General features: G+C 39.8%; 1 protein-coding gene across 1 annotated transcript in view; it reads right to left on the bottom strand.

Moving 5' to 3' along the window:
- The window catches only part of CLIC5 (chloride intracellular channel 5), a 59,767-nt gene that overhangs the window by 32,967 nt on the left and 9,059 nt on the right, over positions 1-17,741 (bottom strand). The window contains exon 2 of the mRNA XM_084284284.1: positions 67-176. Within this exon, the coding sequence (XP_084140410.1) occupies positions 67-176 (110 nt within the window). The remainder of the gene's footprint in view (positions 1-66; positions 177-17,741) is intronic.

Below are 17,741 nucleotides of genomic sequence, written 5' to 3' on the forward strand. Positions count from 1 at the left end.
GGGGCCTTTCTATTGGAAAAACACTGGATCGTATAACTACTTTCAATTAAACTGAACAATTTTTACCTTTTCAGGTCAACAGTGGTGACATTGAACACAACTCCTTTGAGCCAGAGGATCATGAAGAGACGCTGGGAGAAGGGGCAGTTCCCAATGCTTTCTCCATCTATACCAGCCTGAGGGATGGAAAAAGACAAAAAATAGAGTTCAGATATGTTAGTCACTTATCTCCCTCAAGATGGAAATTGGATGTTGAAAGAAGAATAACAAGTTCAAAAATAACCTACAGTGCCTGTTATTTTATCTAGTTTATCATTAGCTCCATAATGGAGTTACTCCAAGATTCAGCCTTCAGCAGGAGCTTGAGAAAGCAACCTGGTGCCTCTCGTGGGGACAGCTCTGGCTCTAGATGTGTCCTTTACTTATGGCAAGCAACATCCAGAAGACTGTATATTCTTCTCACCATATGTTCACTGTATGTTCAATTACTTCCATCCTACAGGACTGCCTGCTGCATTGACATGCTAGGAAACTCAGGTTTTCTGCTCTAAATCTGTGGATTGCACATCACTGGGTCACTGTTTTACTATCCAAAATGGGGACATTTGGAAGTGGATTTAAACTCAAACATGTCTAACATTCACTTATTCTTCTTCGTGTCTAGTAAAGAAAGAGCCTCAGACACAAACAACTGGATCCAGATAGAAATCTGCATCTGAAGACTTCCAAAGTTCAAGGCAGACTTCAGCCGCCACATTCAGTCTGTTCCTATCTCTAGCACCTAATGAGTTGCCTACAAACCACTACAAAACAATAAAAAACTGCTAGTGTTAGTACTAAGGAAACAGCTTGTGTTTTTTTTTCCTTTAAAAATTTATGGTCTTTAGCCATGCAAATTCTGACTTTAAGCCATAGAGGGATACAAATAACACTATTTGAACTGAGCCAAAGCTGTGTCCAAGGACAACATCCTTCTACAATAATTACGCTTGTGGCCAAAGCTTTCAAGACGATAATGGTTTTGATAGATTTCCATTTTAATTTGTGGTACCATTGTGTTTAAAAGAGTCTTATAATCCTGGTGAAGCAACCAACCTTCCTTTGTTGACCCATATGGGTTGCATAACTGTATTTTATGCACACAGAGTGTGTCTGAAAATGGCTGATGAAAGAGCTAAGCAAATACATGTCCTTTTCCTCTGGAGAAAATATTATATTACTCTGCTTGCTTTCATAAATTTTATCTTATTAATATTCAAGCTGTGGAGTGGCATTTCTCTATCTTAAAGAAAGAATCACTTCTAATTACTGCTGTTTTGTGAAACGTTCACAGACCAACTAGAAACATTTTGAGATGTGTCCAGTTGCTACAATGGGCATAGGAAAAGTTTAGCTGAAAGATTATCGGGTAGGCGTCGTGAATCTTTCTCATGTCTTCAACACAGCTTTTGATAATTTGGGGTTTAAAAACAAATTCCAGATTTCCCATCCACCAAAATATGGAGAGAGTGTGGATTCAAGGCTTGGAGACAGCCCATTTTAAAGTTTAGGGCTATGTAAAGAGTTTTTCTCTGGGCTCAGATTCAGTATCAAACACTCAGACTTTAGAGATATTTGGATCTGGGGGTACAGTTTGGCTGCACTTCTACCTGAAATTATAGATCAGCCAAATGCCTGGCACATGGCATATGTAAGAACCTGCAAACACTGTGGATAAAGTAGTGGTATGGTATGAGATGAGCAAGAGAAGATGCTTCTTTCTGACTGCTTGGCATGTGAATATACTAATTTTGCACAACTTTATTAATTAAATAGTTAGCTCTGCTCTCCAAAATCCATGGCAGAACAATGACAATGTTACCATGGGAATACCAGGCACCACAGTGTTGCATGCAATAATTACTGTGAAATTACGTTTATTGTTTTGGCTTTGGCTTAATAAACACTTGCCAAGAACTTGTAACTTCTTAGCCCTCCTAAAAAGAGTCAAATGCCATAGGGAAAAACAGTGACACAACAGCAAATTTCCCCTTGGCTTTTTCACCATCTCAGTCTAATCATACCCTTCATAGCAGAGTTGGCTATCAGAGTCTGCAAACAATATATTACAAACCTTAAATTGAAGGAAAAACAGATTGACCACTGAATTAGAGAGCAAAATAGTGCAGACAGAAGGGTTGTCTCCCACTTAACATCCATCTTCAATCCATCTTCTCTGGACTTACTTTGTCTTATTAACTCCATTGAATCTGATTCACTCTTCACCTAACTCCCCTCAAAGTGAGTAAAAAACCCTGATTTCCCAAGTCCTGCAGATACCTTCTGAGCAAATGGGTCTGGAATTGCCATAACACACAGAGCACCAGCCCTTTTATGGGTCTCCATCCTGCATGGAGGCACTCTCCAGCCAGTCCTCATAACCCACTTCTTGTGTTGCAAGTAACAAATTTCAGCTTCTCAGGAAAGAGAGGCCATTTCCTTGCACTCTCCAACTATATATTCTCGTAGGAAGGTTAAGGATTACCCAGATGTGCATCTTTTTGTACTTCCTCCACCCTGAAAGGCAACGGTGAAAAACCCTCTCAAGACCGGAGAGGCGTGAAGGTGGGAAAGAGTGGCTGAATGACAATGAAGGGACAGAAGTGATGGGTCATGTGAGGCAAAGGGATGCAGAAATCACTGAGGACAAAAGATGTGGAGTCTGGAAGAAATAATATTCATTTGGAGATCAAAAACAAAAGTAATTGTGTAGGTCAAACGAGGCCTCCAACAGCTCCAAATGGTCAGAACGTCTTCCGAACACTTCCAGACGAGTGAAAAACAGTAATTGCTAGAGACATGTTGGGAATACACAGAGGAAATTCCAGAAACGAAAGATAAACTAAAGACACAGTATGGTATGATCTCTTTTCAAAGCTTCTGGATCTGGAAGCCAGGCTCATGATTTGGGTGGAGTCTGACTCATGGGTTTAGATCTCATGTGACTGGCATAACTGAAAATGCTACCACAAATCACAAGGCAAACTGGTGACAGAGGAGGGAACAGAATCAAAATCTCCCCAGCAACACAATTTATCCATCAAATTCAGCTCTTGTTAGCAAAAATTATAGGCAAGGCTCTGTTGGTTTTGTGAATCCTTTCTCGTTGCTTCTAACAGCAGTCAGCAATTCAATGCTCAGCACTCAGAAAGAGCAAAAACTTAGTGGGTAATAACTTCAAAGGCTTATCAGAGTGTCTTGAGATTACCTGTGAAGTCTATTAACTACTAGGAGGAGAGGAGGAAGAACAGAGAACTTCCCAGGCTTCGTCACTTTCAGCTTCAAAGGAAACCAGCTTGCTTAAAGCACCCTGGTAGTGACTAAATGCAAACCTATTATGTGTCTGTCTCAGCTTAAGGGCTCAGAAATGCAGGAATTAAATAATACCTTAATCAAGATCAAGAACTCAAACAGTGGACAGAAAGAAAAGAACAAATAATTGACAAGCTGTAGAAACACCATTTATCCCTGCTGCAACTCACAAATGAGCACAAAAGCTCTCTCATGTAGCTTCCCTGAGGCACAGCAAAAGTGATCAGCTGCTTACAGAAAGGAGCAAGTCGATGAAATATGCACCTTCCCTGCCAGTAACGCTGGATATTGCTGATTCAATGACTGCAATCGGCTATAGACTTGAGGCTCTGTGGATGCCAGGATCAAGGAAACTGAGATTTTAAAATGTGCACTTGTAATTCTCAGTGCTGTGAAAGGGTTTCAGAGCCTCTTCCTCCCCACAGAACAGCAATGCCTCCTTTGCCCTATGGAGAAACACCTCACCTTTTCAGACAAAAAATTCCCAGAGCGACCATGGAAGAGTAAAATGGATTCAGGAATTTGCTGGGTGAGACCCCTTGGCCAGTGTTCATCCCACTGAAGTTTCCCTGAGATGCCTAAGGCCCCCTGTGTGGGCAAGGCAGGGAAGCACATCCAGAAGATGAATCTGGCCACTTTTCATTTCGACTGAGCCTGATGAAATCTAGATGAGATGTATGTAGACCCCACTAACAGAAAAGCCTGGAGTTTGTGGAGGCAGAATTGCTGGAGGATTCTTTTGCTCCATCTTGGAAACATCACTTTCTACTCTCGTTGCTTCACTTAAACCTATATTTATTAGGTTAGCTACAAAACAGGATGCTTTTCTACTTGGCCTGTGACATTTAGGTACTACACACTATTTGATGCATGGTCTTGCCCTGGAACTCAGTGTAATCACCTTAGGAAACCCCCAGCATCACAGCAGCTGCTTGCCTCCGTCTGAGTGATGACAAGAATGAAGAAGGTATTCTCCTTTGTTATTTATAAGGCACTTGAACAATTCAGCTATTTTTAATGAATTAATTAAAGCTTAAAGATATTTGTGTGCACAAGCAGGGGATGTACCAACACGTCACCAGGGAACAAAATTACAGGAGGCTTCAGGAGGGAGAAAAAAAGTCTCGGTGATTTTATGAGCTTGTGCCAAACACTTCTATAAAGTAGCAGCAATATCGAGAGCCTCCAACCACTGCACAGCATAGCTGAATGATGCGAACAGGGAGCTCTACTCAAGTTCAGGTTACTGCTTTGCCTTAAATGAAATAACTGTAATAAACTTCCTCACTGGTTCCAGAAATACTCCAACTGGTAGATGCAGAGTGACTGCAATGCATACAGGCAACTGTATGTTATTATACCTAACCTTAAGAGGGAAAAAGGTTTTGCTTCCAGTTCTTCCCCAAATATAGAAGCTTTATAGCAACATACTGTCATTAATAATGACTAAGCATCTAGCTTAAAAATGGCAGCACTGGAAAGAGCTGCATATTGGAAACCTTTGTGCTTTCTCCAGGAAGAGAATATATTTGGTTTTATCTATTTTCCTTCTCTTTTAATTTTTCATTGCATTGGGACCGTTCTGTCCAGTGCTCTCTTGGACTCTCTGGTAAAGTAGGCAGATATTTTTGATGACACTAAAATACATTTCTTTTTCAAAAGGATTTTAACAAGTTAGCAAAAGCAGGCAGACTAGTTCACCCAAATGTTTCCAAGTAAGGATTAAGGAGAGAATTGATTTCATCATCCTTACAATCAAAATCTAGATTCACATTGCACATGATTGCACTCTCTCTATTTTAGAATTGGGAAAGCGCCTGCCTTTTGACACTTACTCTCCTTACACTCAGAACCCAAAGGGGAAGTGAAAATCCTATTTGAAATGCAGAGCAGGCCAGGAAATATCCTATTTATTGTGCCATTAAAAAGAAAAAAATCTGTCTTAGTAATTATACCACACACACAATAGCACAGATCTCCATTGTAGGGAAAAATCGTTGGCTGCAACATGAGATCGGAGAAGCCAAGGTATTGCTTTAGCAAGGCTCATTTTTTTTTCCAGTTTCTAGTCTCTTTCACAAGTTCTTGTCCAAATGTAAAAGCCAGTAAGTTATTTGGAGTGCCACCAACGGAGAGGCAGGCTAAGAAGTGTATACTCATAGTGTAGCACTGGTAGGTCTCAAGCAAGAAGTAAATCTTGTAGTGAAAGTCCTGTGCATCACAGGACACTCTTGTTGACTGTGGCTCCAGTTCAGGAAAGCATTTAAGCATGTGCTGAAATACATCCCAATTCAGAGGAAGTATACGCTTGACTTTAAGCATGTTCTTAAGTCTTGATGATTTCAATGGGACTTAAGCACATACTTAAGTATTTTCCTGAATGGGAGCCTATAATAACAATAATAAATTTGCTGTGCAGCTTTTTAATTTCATTGGACTTTTTCCGAAATTTCATTTTGCTACAAGAAACTCCTAGCAGCAGCTTTCCAAGCGAGGGCAAGCTAGAGCAGAAATATATTCCTATGAGCACACACATGGAAATGGACCATGTGCATACACGTCAAATAAAAATAGAGCATTTGCTAGAAAGACTGTCAGGGTAGTAACAAAACAAAAAGGAAGTGGTGAATATCTTTAGCCAGCTCCCCAAAAGCCAGCCAAAATGTCGTCCAAGTTTGGCATACATACAGGCATACATTATAGATGCACATAAGCTTAACTTGGTTTGCATTGCTGGCCAACTTAAAGGGAGCTGGCTTGTTCCACGCCGTTCAAACTGGCTGAGCAGCACGTCAGTAGAGCTGAGGATCTCCAAGAAAAGTGCCGTTATTACACTTTCCAGGTCGCTGCAGTTTGGGGAGAGATGCATTTGTCCTCTCAAGACATTCGGGATTTTCAGGTGATGGAATTGCAGGTCGGAGACCCCATGGGTATTGGTCTTCAGGCTTGGTAAATCATTATTTTCCAACCTCTTATATTTATATCAACTTCAGCACGGGCAGGACAGGATCATATAGGCCAGGTTCTTCCTGGGGATCTTTTCATTACGGTTTAGGATGTTTGTAATTAAAGATCAATTGTGTCCAGTTGGTCCATCCACCTGGGGCAAAGCACTTCTACCTGACACATCAGCTGAGGTGCCGGTAGCAGAGCAGCAACCTGCACAGAGAGGTCTTGGTTTTCCTCAGGGTTTTTTGGGAGCCACTGGCCACTGCACGTGTTTTGCATTCAAATAACCTTTGTGTTGTCTGGGAATGCCAATCTGTGTGCAGATTAGATTCAGAAAACTATAGCCTGGTCACAGCTGGACAGCCTCAGCATGGAAAAATGATTCATGTTATTCCATCACCTCTCCTGCTTTCTTTTAAAGCACTTAAGGCCTATGACTTGGCAAATATCAACAGAATAGAAAAGCACAGACTGGTCCAACACCTTGGACCAAGAAATTATTTTGTTCTCATTTATATTTGTAGATCCCTTACCTATCACTGCATGCATTCACCTTTACGAGAAATTGGTTATAAATAAACAAAGAAGTAGAACCTGTAATGAAACTTCTACACCTAAATATATACAGCAATTTCCAAACTAGGGAATGATAAAATATATATATTGTTGTGTTTCTTTTTCCAAAGACAATGCTCTGCTATGAGGAATTTCTGCATACCAAATCTGACTTCCTCGCAGTTGTGAATAAGGGAAGAATCCCATGAATAGTGACAGACATTAAGCAACATGTGCAGTATTGTAAACACAAACTGCATATAGCAAGGTCTTTCACTTATAAGCATTCTTTTCATGTCAGCAAAATACCAGCTAAAGGAATGGGTCGTCTATGCAAGCTGACTTTTTCAAAGGGGCTAGCAGTTTTAGAAGCTGTGAGACAGTTCAAAGAAGACTTTTCAAAAGTATCAACTCTCCGCACACGGAGAATCAGGCCACAAGCCACCCAGAAGGAATAGCTGTTTTTTAAAGTCTTAGTAACAATTTTCTAGATCTGCTTTGGGAGTATCCCTTCTATGAGCTTCTTGAGCAACTGGGAAAAAAAATAATAATATGAGAGCACTGAAAAACAAATTTCCATTGTCACGTTACTCTTTTGAGGAGGACACATGGAATTTGGCAAATCCTGGTGGAGATGTACACCAGGTTTGGCCATACCACTGTGCTGAGTGTCCTGGTATTGGAGACCCAGCAGGACGGGCAGGGTGCTGGGACCACGAGAGGCTGAAAGAGAGCTCTCAGCGCCTGGCTTCCCTTCATCCCATCAGCCAAAATCTCCTTTCAAAATTGCTGAGACTATTGCAGTTTCCCTCCCCTCAGAAAACCCACAACTTCTGTTCAATAAAGCTGCGGATGTTTTAAAATGTGTTTTTCTTTTAGACTTTGAGCAATTTAGAGCAAAATCTTGAAATTCTTCAAAAACCAAAATTGCCATTCTCATCACAGCTTCAAACTAGCGGATTATGCACAAAGTTTGTGTGCATCTGGACACAGTGGACTGCATATATGTTTCTTGGCTTGACAGACAAAAAGAAAATCATCCTTTACACTTTTTCTTCAGCTTCTCCAACCTAACAAAGCAATTGTGCACCCACCACTCACCAGGATCATGGCAAACGAGTCTGTATTCCCATATTAGCCGTTGGATGCAACTACAGCGAAAGGTTTTGAAAAGCTTTGTTTTTTTGGGGGGATCCATCTTCAACTATTAATTACAAATGAGATAACATGAGGAGGGAGGGGGGAGATGAGGAGAAGAACTCAAGAAATGCCAAATGTATAAGCTTAATGTATGGAATGATACTGGAACAAATGATTAGGGAGTCAGCTCACAAGCAAATGTGATAAGGTAAGAAAACATAATATTATATGGAACAAATGACGTTAAAATAATCAGATTTTATTCTCTGACAGGGTATCCAGCACAGTGAGTAGGAAGGATGTGGCAGGTATCTAGAAGGTGACTTCTGTAAGGTTTCTAACACAAGCTCCAGATCATATTTTCATAAGGAAAGTAGGGAAATAGGATGTGCATAAAATTTCTGCAAAGTGCTTGTATGAGTAGTTGAAAAAATACTTTTGGAAAAATAATAATCAATTTTTCTGTTAGTCTAGATACACATAACAACTAGAGCTACCATAAAGGTCTGTGACAAGATGAGTCATATTTAATGTTTCCATCAGCAAAGTGAAGGAACAGAGAGAGCCTGATGAAATTTTCTGACAGCAACAAGCACAGAGGGGTTATTGGTATTTCCCAGGAGAGAAGTAGACTCCAAACCAATACTGAGAAGTTGGAACAAAGTGTCTGAAGTCTCTTAAATGGAATTTAGTGAAGTAAACCACAAGGTATAAAACATAAGAAGAGCAAAATCCAGTGTACAAGTAAGGGATGGGGAACAGCGAAGGAGGTTTTACGTAAATCACAAACAGTATGAATCACCAGAATATGCGTCCACAAACAACAGCAACCTGATAATGTGATGTATGTGTGATGTTTTACTAGGAGTATCAGACAACATAACAGTCCTCAAGCACATAGAAGACTATTTTACAAAGAGGATGATGATCCACTGTTGCTCATGTCCACAGAGTATAGGATTATTATTTTGCTTAATTGCAGCAATAAAGCTTTAGGGAAAAAAAAATAAAATAAAAAAAAATCCAGTGTAATTATATGAATAATGAAACACAAAGCAGGCTTTCTAAGGAGGTTGCAAAATCTGCATTGGTGGAGGCTTTGAAGAAATCAAAAGGGGGAAAAAAAAAAAAAAAAAAAAGGATCTGAAAACTGGTCTCACTTTATTTCATTCTGCTGCAGAGCAGGGAGGTTGCATACAACGTTTTTAAATGCTTTCTAACAGTATATATTCATGCCTGACAACAAAGCTGTTGTTGCTCTCAGTGCTAGGTGGTGCAGAATTCTGCCTTCCTCTGACCTGCACAGGATGAAGTCTGGCCCCAGTGAAGTCAATGGGAATTTTGCCTGTGACTTTGACGGGACCAGAATTTCACTCACAGGTTTAATGGCCAGAAGGGACAATTATAATAATCTTTCCTGACTTTTTGCATAATACAAACCATAGATTTCACTCAGCTTGTAGCCAGCATCTTGTGGTTGAACTGGAACACATGTTTTAAAAGGTTTTTCAGGAGAGACGTATGCTAGACATAGAGTGGTAGTAAAATCCCCTCTAGTGGTCTATGTTTGCGTTGCAGGGTGAAGTTCTCGCTCCGATTGAAGTCGACTACAAACTTCCCATCTGTAAGATTTTCCTAAAGATAACTAACTTTCCCCATCACTTATATATATAGTTTCTTTTTCTCTCTTTTCCAACGATTGCATTTCTGTATGTGGGATTAACTGGTGGAAGGGATCTTAGTCACAGGACCTGCCAGTGCAGTACTCAGAAAATAGTCACCATTTTAGTAAAGGTCAATGCAGATGCTCAAGCATCAGCTACTGCTTGGTTACTGTGGCTACCAGGCTGTATCTCCTATGAAGATGTCTTTCCTTAAGACAAGTGAACTTGTCCTGCAATGTATTCGTACTGGATGGCTGTCCATGCTCTGCACATACAGGCTGCAGATCCTACATTTTGGAAGCATATGCCTATAGGGCCACATTCTGATTTTGGTCTTTCATTTCCAGAGCTATTAATGGACTATAGACAATCTAATTCTGCTCCCATAATAGTCAATATTCATAGAAAATATTCCTACTAAAGATAGATAATCCACTGATTTCAGTGAAAGTGGAAACATATTTTAGATTCACCAGTTGCTTTCTAATAAGTGATTAAAACCACAAGTGATTTTATGAGCTCTGGAGAAAGAAACTGGGAATGAATCTGTTTTAGGTATCTGTAGAGCACCAATTACAATTGTTTTAAATATTGATGATTCAATATCCCAATAGCTGATTAGAGATGTAAAAAATTTATTCTCCCAGGAAAGCTTGTAGAAAATAAAGTGAGAACTAGGTCATTGTCAGAAATTGGCATGGACAATGCAAATTATAGTAAAATTATTAATGTTTCTGGTAGAGATCAGGTGCAAATATAGGAGTCATTTCTTTAAAGAAAGCTCTGTGCAGAGACCTCCAGTTCCCACTCCAGTACCAGAATCCTGCTTGCAGTTGTTCTTGTAAGAATTAAATCCGTGCACATCTGGATTTTGAATGTCTGTTAAAAATCTCTGAGTCTGGGATGGTAATCTGGTCATACAGTACATTCTGCAAACGCTGATGAATTGCAGCCAAATTTCCATGCCTCTAAGCAGCATATCAGACTAACAAATAATAACAGCAGCCAGGTGCTGAAAGTTAATGCTGAACCTGAAATCAGATCCAGGGCTGAATTATTTATTGAAATTCCAGGACTTTATTTGTGCTATTAGAAGAGAGAGGCACTTGCAGCCCCTGCGAATACAGGGCTGAATGGAGGGCTGCCTCTGACAAGGGCATTTACCACTGAACCAGCTGACTGCCGTGCCAGCCATAATCTGCCCTCGGTGGCCTCATTTTGTATCTTATTTAGCATCATATAAATATCTTCATCAGTGACTTCTGAATGAATGGGAGGGAAGAGCCATCAGGAGCTCTGCAGAGTTATTCTGCAGTGTCCAGGACTCGGTCCTCCTGCCTCTTGTGGCATTGCCGAAGTTACCGGTGCTGCAGAGGGTATGAGACAAACCTGATCGAGATGGGAGCAATGGTTACGACTTTCACTGAAACCAGATCAAGTTGCATTGCAAAGGAGCAGTGCATCGCAGACTCCAGCTAGAATTTGATTTGGCTTTTGCATCTCAGCATGACTTCCCAAAGAAGCCCCCAATATCTTCAGTAAAATACTTACTGGTACAATAATGACACTGCAAGCATTTGGACTGAACCTTAAAGTCATGTGGTTACAAATAAAGCATAAACAAATTTTCTGGTTTCCAGCTACTCACAGATAACTCATTACAGAATTTAGTATTTAGGGAACATTTTTTCACCTTTAATATTTACTTACATTCACAAACTGCTGTATTTGTTCACCTGGTCATTTACACTACATACAGTCAAATTTAGCCATTAAAGGGGTTGTTACTCTACAAGGTAGCCTTTTCTGATAGCCATCTACAAAGAAGGGGAATGCAATGCTCTCTGAATATTTCATTAAACAAGAAACAGAGAGAAAGTTCTGAGTTTGTAAATGTAAATACCTGCAATGAAAACAAAAGCCTAAGAAGGACACAGACCCAAACAGCAAACAAATGTTCCTTGTTACTCATCTCAAAGCAAAACAATTTGTGTTCTCAATATCAAACACTCAAGAAAATAACAGTGATGCGTTCCAAAAAGCTGCTGAGAAAGTCTGAACAAGTGAGTGTGCTATTGAAAGTATTATTTACAAGTATCTTATGAAGGTGTGAAACTAATGCATAATGATTGTTGCAAATAGGGAAAATCTGATGGATCAGTGAGCAGAGTTAGGATCATATTTCTTATTATCTCAGTGCAGGATTATTTCTTAAAACTTCTGTGTCTATGCTGTTTGGGTTATTTTGAAATGCTGCTTTGAAAACTTCCCATAGCATGCTTCTTTTACAGCCTTCTCAAAACACAATTTGACTTGATGCTCAGGCTTACTTTCCTCTAATTCCATTTTATTCTATTATCCAGCATAAAAGAAAAACTTAGATAATGAAGTTTAATTAAATGCTATTTCTTAAAATCTTATAATTCTTCCTTTTCTTCCCTTGGTACAAAATCTCACTTACACCACTGCAGTTTCCCTAGCATCTCTTCACTCCTTCCTGTCCTCCTGCTTCTGGTATCCCTGGCCATGATGCCTGTTCTCAGTGTTGGCAGTTTTTATGCTCACTATCATTGAGTCCCCTCTCTTGGGCCCCTCATGCTGCAAGAGAACCTCTCTCCAAGAGGATCAGTCATGCATGGTGGGACTCAGAAGCAGTCAGCAACATCTTCCTCCTCACATCTCTCTTCCTCGGTCTCCTCATCCATTAACAAATCACTTTCTTGATTATTTTTTTAAGAGTCTCTCTCAGCAGCTTCTCATCACCATTATCTCTTCTTTCAGTGTCTTCTTGGTGCCAGTGTGTGTTCTACAGGAAAATGTTCGCTGGCTTTTGAGAAGTTTCCCTGGCAGATTTTTGTTTCATCCTAGGCTCCTGGTAGATCCAGGAAAGACAGCACAGAGGTTTCCATTTTGCAGGCTGTCAGAGAGCTGTTTGCCATGATGACTGCAATTTGCAGAATGTCATTTGAATGACATACACCAAGCAACCACCAGAAAAACTCATTGGAACATCCAAGTTAATGAGATAATTGAGAAACTAGTATTTGCTGAGAGAATTTCTCATCCTTTTATATATATATATGAGTACAGCAAGCCCCAAATCTCTCAAGTATCTAAATAAGCTCAGAAAAATTAGCCATTTTTTCATGTTTTTCACTACTAATTCCCTCTGAAAGAGAGAATGTGAAATGCCAAGCGCACTGGCAGTTCTTGAAAAATACCAAATCTAAAGAATTTCTATAAATACCCATTTCCATTGAATAGAGAAACATCAGTTAGCACAAAAACCTTTTTCTGACAGCAGGGCACAACATGACTGTTACTAATTGCACCTCTCTCAACAGTCCTGGATATGTCTTATTTCTTTAAATGTTCCTCCAGATCCTTGGTGCACAGTGTAGAAGAGATGCCCAGGGTTTAATCAGGAAAAAAGCACTTTTGTCCATGCAAGCTGAAGCAAGATGCTGACACATACAAATTGTGCTGGGATGCCAGCCAAGGTCGGGGAAAAGAGGCATTTCCTTCCCTTGGAAAAGAAAATCATCATTTCAAGGTTACATCCCCTTCCCGACCACATCCTTTCCAGGATCACAAAGGCTGGACCCAAGTAGCTGTGTGCAATCAGCACTTTTTAAATTATTATTATTATTCTTAGAAAACCGTCTCTTTTGAGATAAATAATGCAGCCTTCAGGCCTAGATCCTACTCGGCAGGAAAGAGGGTGAGGTTTTCCCACTGGAGCATGCCATAGGGCTGCTGGTTTCATCATTGAGATGGACAGGTAGGAAATTCCCACTCCAAAACAAGTCTTCCTGCATCTAGGTTTGATGGCCTTTTGTATGGAGTGAGTAGTGAGAAGCATGACATCTGAGATGTGCAGAGAAATGCTGCATTGATGATGAACTAAATGATGAACATCAAGTCCAGGAGTTGGACTCGATGATCCTTGTGGGTCCATTCCAACTGGGATATTCTATGGTTCTATAAATAAGAACTCCAAATGCTCGCATTCATGCACTCTCAGGAAAGGTTCTTGGCTCCATCTTCATACAGGGTAAATAGTTTTGAACCTCAAACAAGACCCAGATTTAGAGCTGGCTCTAGAGCTTAACTGGGGAGTGGGATTTACTGACATTAAAGCAAAGCCAAAAACCCAAAGTTAGAGTAAAGTTATAGTTCTATAAAAGGCAACTCAGTAAACTGAGGCAAATATATCATTCATCTGAAACTGAATGTGCAAGTCAACAGAGGAGAAAATGAAAATGATTGAAGTGATAGAGGAAGTCTGAAACAAGGCTTAGTAAGGAAGCAGGTAGGAACACTGTATCCTTTTGTCTTGTCCTGAAAACGGAAAGAACTGGGCACAGTAAAACAATTAAAACTGCCATTCAGTGAGGTCCTACAGCCTGCAAGAACATTCTGCGATTCAACTCCTCTTCATCCAGGAACAGCTTTTAAAAAAATACTACAGATAAAACAAACAAACCAAACAGGTCTCCAGTTGCACAACGAAACAGCAACAACAGCTCATCACAAAACACGGGGCAGTGAAAGAAAATCATTTCCTCCCATGATATGCATTTGTATCTGTTTGAAGTAAGCTGCTCATTCAGCAGCTAAAAGCAAAAGGAAAGCAGTAACACAACGTGCCTGTTGACCCACACAAATTGAATCACAATCTAGAAAAACACCGTCCACAATAGCAGCGGTCCATCAGAGGCCGGTTTCTCTGAATTCCATTCGTTTCGGACAATACACAGGTACAGATGTACACCAGCACCCAAAACTACAATAGCTAGACATGGTGGGTGGCAATGCTCAGGGTGTTTATTTGGGTGCTGAAATACTATGGGGAAGAGAAACTTGGCAATTAATATAGGGAGGTACCTGCCCGACCTGAGAATTAATTCAGTATTTTGTGAGGACCTAAACCACAAAGCAAGAGTAGATTTATAGCCATTGATCTATGTAAAGAGAAAAAGAGGAATGTGATTTTAGCTAGAAAAGCTGCTGTGTTGCTAGAGATGAAAATTTACACATTGGTGTAAATGTCTCATACATAATGAAACCAGGACATGGAGATGGCATGACTTAGGGAATGAAATTCTGGCTCCAGGACAGACAGAACGAGAATTCAGCTCTTGCAGCTCCCAATTTAGCTCTTCCTACTTCTCAGCCACAAGGTCTGACCCACGCTGGCATGGATGTTCAGAACATGGCCAAGGCAGCATCTGCCTTTTTTCATCTTTGAAGGCCCTTCAAAGGCCTTTTTGCACCAGGGTAAGTCTAGATTCTTGCACCAGGGGAGGTTTAGGTTGGGTATTAGGAGAAATTTCTTTACTGAAAGGGTTGTATATCACTGGAACAGGCTGCCCAGGGCAGTGATTAAGTCCCTATCCCTGGAGGACTTCAAGAAACATGCAGATGTAGAGCTTTGTAGCATTATTTCATGGTGGACTTTAGTACTAGGTTAAAGATAGGACTAGATGATCTTAGAGGTCTTTTCTTTCCAACCTGAATGATTCTATGATTCATTCATAGAATGAATTCTATGATTCATTCATTGAATTTTATGATTCATTCATTGAATGATTCTATGATGGCTGGCCCTTGAGTACCCAGAGAAAGATTTAAAAAAAAAAAAAAAAAAAACCTTACTTAAACAACATCTGAACAAATCCCTTTATAATATTGCACTAAGGACACCAAGATACATTTTAAGACATGCAAGTGGCCTCTGAACACTATTTCTGTCAGAGTGGCTTCGACCAGATTTGTGCCACATTTCAGTGGCACAGAACACCAAACCTTTCTTCTGTGCTTGAACCAAGCCCTATTCTGGTTTGCCAAAACATCCTCCATAGCATTGTCTACTTGGTTTTCAGACATTAAGGCATGTTTATTCCTGTATTGACTCTAGCTATATGTGCTTCTTTACATCATATGTAGTCTTCCTCTGAACTAGAAGAATGAATACATTCATTCATTCTTGAATAAATGAATGAATACATGTATTCATTCTTCTAGTTCAGAGGAATTCACTCTTCTTTGGTGTCTCACTCCAATGGTTAATGACTTTTACAGTTATTAATAAGCTTATTTCTAATTCCACTATATCTGACCTTAACTAATTGTTAATAGTACTTGTACTTGTTACCACTATATTTAAAAGCCCCCTACAGATACATTTCATATTGCAACTAAGTGATTTCTGTTTCTTACATGAATGAGAAATACCACCTTAAGGACAGCACTGTCTTCAAGCTGGACCATCTATCTCCCTGGATTAGCTCATCATGCATTGAACTCAACTGCTAGCATGCAGCAGCACACACTCCATGGAGACAACAAGTCCTTTTCCAAACAGCACAACATTGTACTCAGATGTCTCTATTAGCAGTAGAAGCTGGAACATTTTATATGGGCTTTGGCATCTTCAAGGTTAACAGAAAGGGAAACTAAAGCAGTACATAAATCAAGCAAACTTCCTTCTCCATGTAAACTGCATCCCCAGTATCATGACCAGCTATTAACATATGAAATATTGGCAAATGGAGAATCGAGTCATGATATTTTTTCTTAGTCCAGATGAAACCAACATATGCAAGAAGAGGAAAAAAGTAATTTACTGTTATTGTGACTATTCCCATATATAATCTCTGCAAGTTTAATATCTATGAAATTCAAATTTGGTACAATTTAAAGCAAAAGAGAGTCAGCTTCAGTCCTGAATATAGGTTTTGACCATTCTTAATAGAGTTTACATCAAGCCTGCACAAATAAATATCATTGTCTTCTGTCATCTGCCCTGTACACAAAATGAGGGACTACCAAGAATGAGGATTTAGAAAAGTGAACTGTCACTATCTGAGCAACTTCATCCTTAATGTTACATTATTTTTGCTGAAGAAGCTATAGCAGGGATAGGTTTAACTCCTACAGTCCCACAGGTGCATTAATTAGTCATTACAACACAAGTCTCTTGAAATATTCCTCAATCAGTGCTTTATCTGAGGTTTATGCATGGTTATCAGAAATAAGTACATAGAAGCTATTTCAACTTCATTTGGCAATCAGGCACATGGAAGAAAATTGGAGAAGCGTGATACTTCACTGGTAGAAGCTGAACCAGGAGACTTAGGGGACCAACACTGAAATGATGAGAACTAAGACACTTATTGGTATAAATTTATGAGTCTGTGAGAACAAGCAGACAAAACAGAGATGTTGGAACAGAAGTCACTACAGAAGATACAAGAAAAGGAAAAAGGGAGGACTAGAAGGAGTTTGGCTCAACTGCTGCCTGAAAGCAGACAAACATCCAGTTCTGTTTAGTTTGATTTCTTTTATGTCCAGGAAATCAGGATTTTCAACATACTTTGTTAGGAGACAGTTCTACATCACAGACCTGATCCCACCATACATTTTCAGTGGTGTTCAGGATTCTTTTCTGGGAAAGAGCAAAGAATACTCCCTGCTCCCACAATGCCTCCACATCTGGTGGAGGACTATAATCAGCTTGTTACAAAGCTGGAACTGAGACCAGGAGAGCCTGAAAAACTTGTCCAAGGTCATCGAAGAAGGCAGAAGAGCAAAAGAGTACATAAAAGAATTTGGGTGGTAACCTAGCAATATTACTGACCTTATGTTGCAGAATGTGCATGGCAGGACCTTTTCACATTTTGACTAGAGGTGGATCAAAATAAGAATCAGGAGTTTCAACCTGGTAAGAACTGTTGCTTTTGCTCTGTATTAGGATAAAGAGCTGAAACACTGATTTGTTCATAGGATGGAAGTTCAAAAATATCAGCATCTGGGGCCACTTTAACATGGCAAAACTTTGCAGTAGTATCATACAGAATGAAGTATAGCTCTGGTGGTTTGTGTCCCAGTCTCTTTTCTGAGCACACCTTCTCTTCTGACACTGTAGCTACACAATTTCTGTGGTGCACCAGGGTAGCTGAATAGAGTAGGAATCTTATATCATGGAAGAGGTATATCATCCAGGGAGCACTGTCATTAAAGAAAATTATATATATTGCAGAGTAAACACATAAACACTCAGAAAGATAAGTTATCAAA

Source organism: Netta rufina (assembly GCF_964035555.1).
Source record: "Netta rufina genome assembly, chromosome: 3".
NCBI lineage: Eukaryota > Metazoa > Chordata > Aves > Anseriformes > Anatidae > Netta > Netta rufina.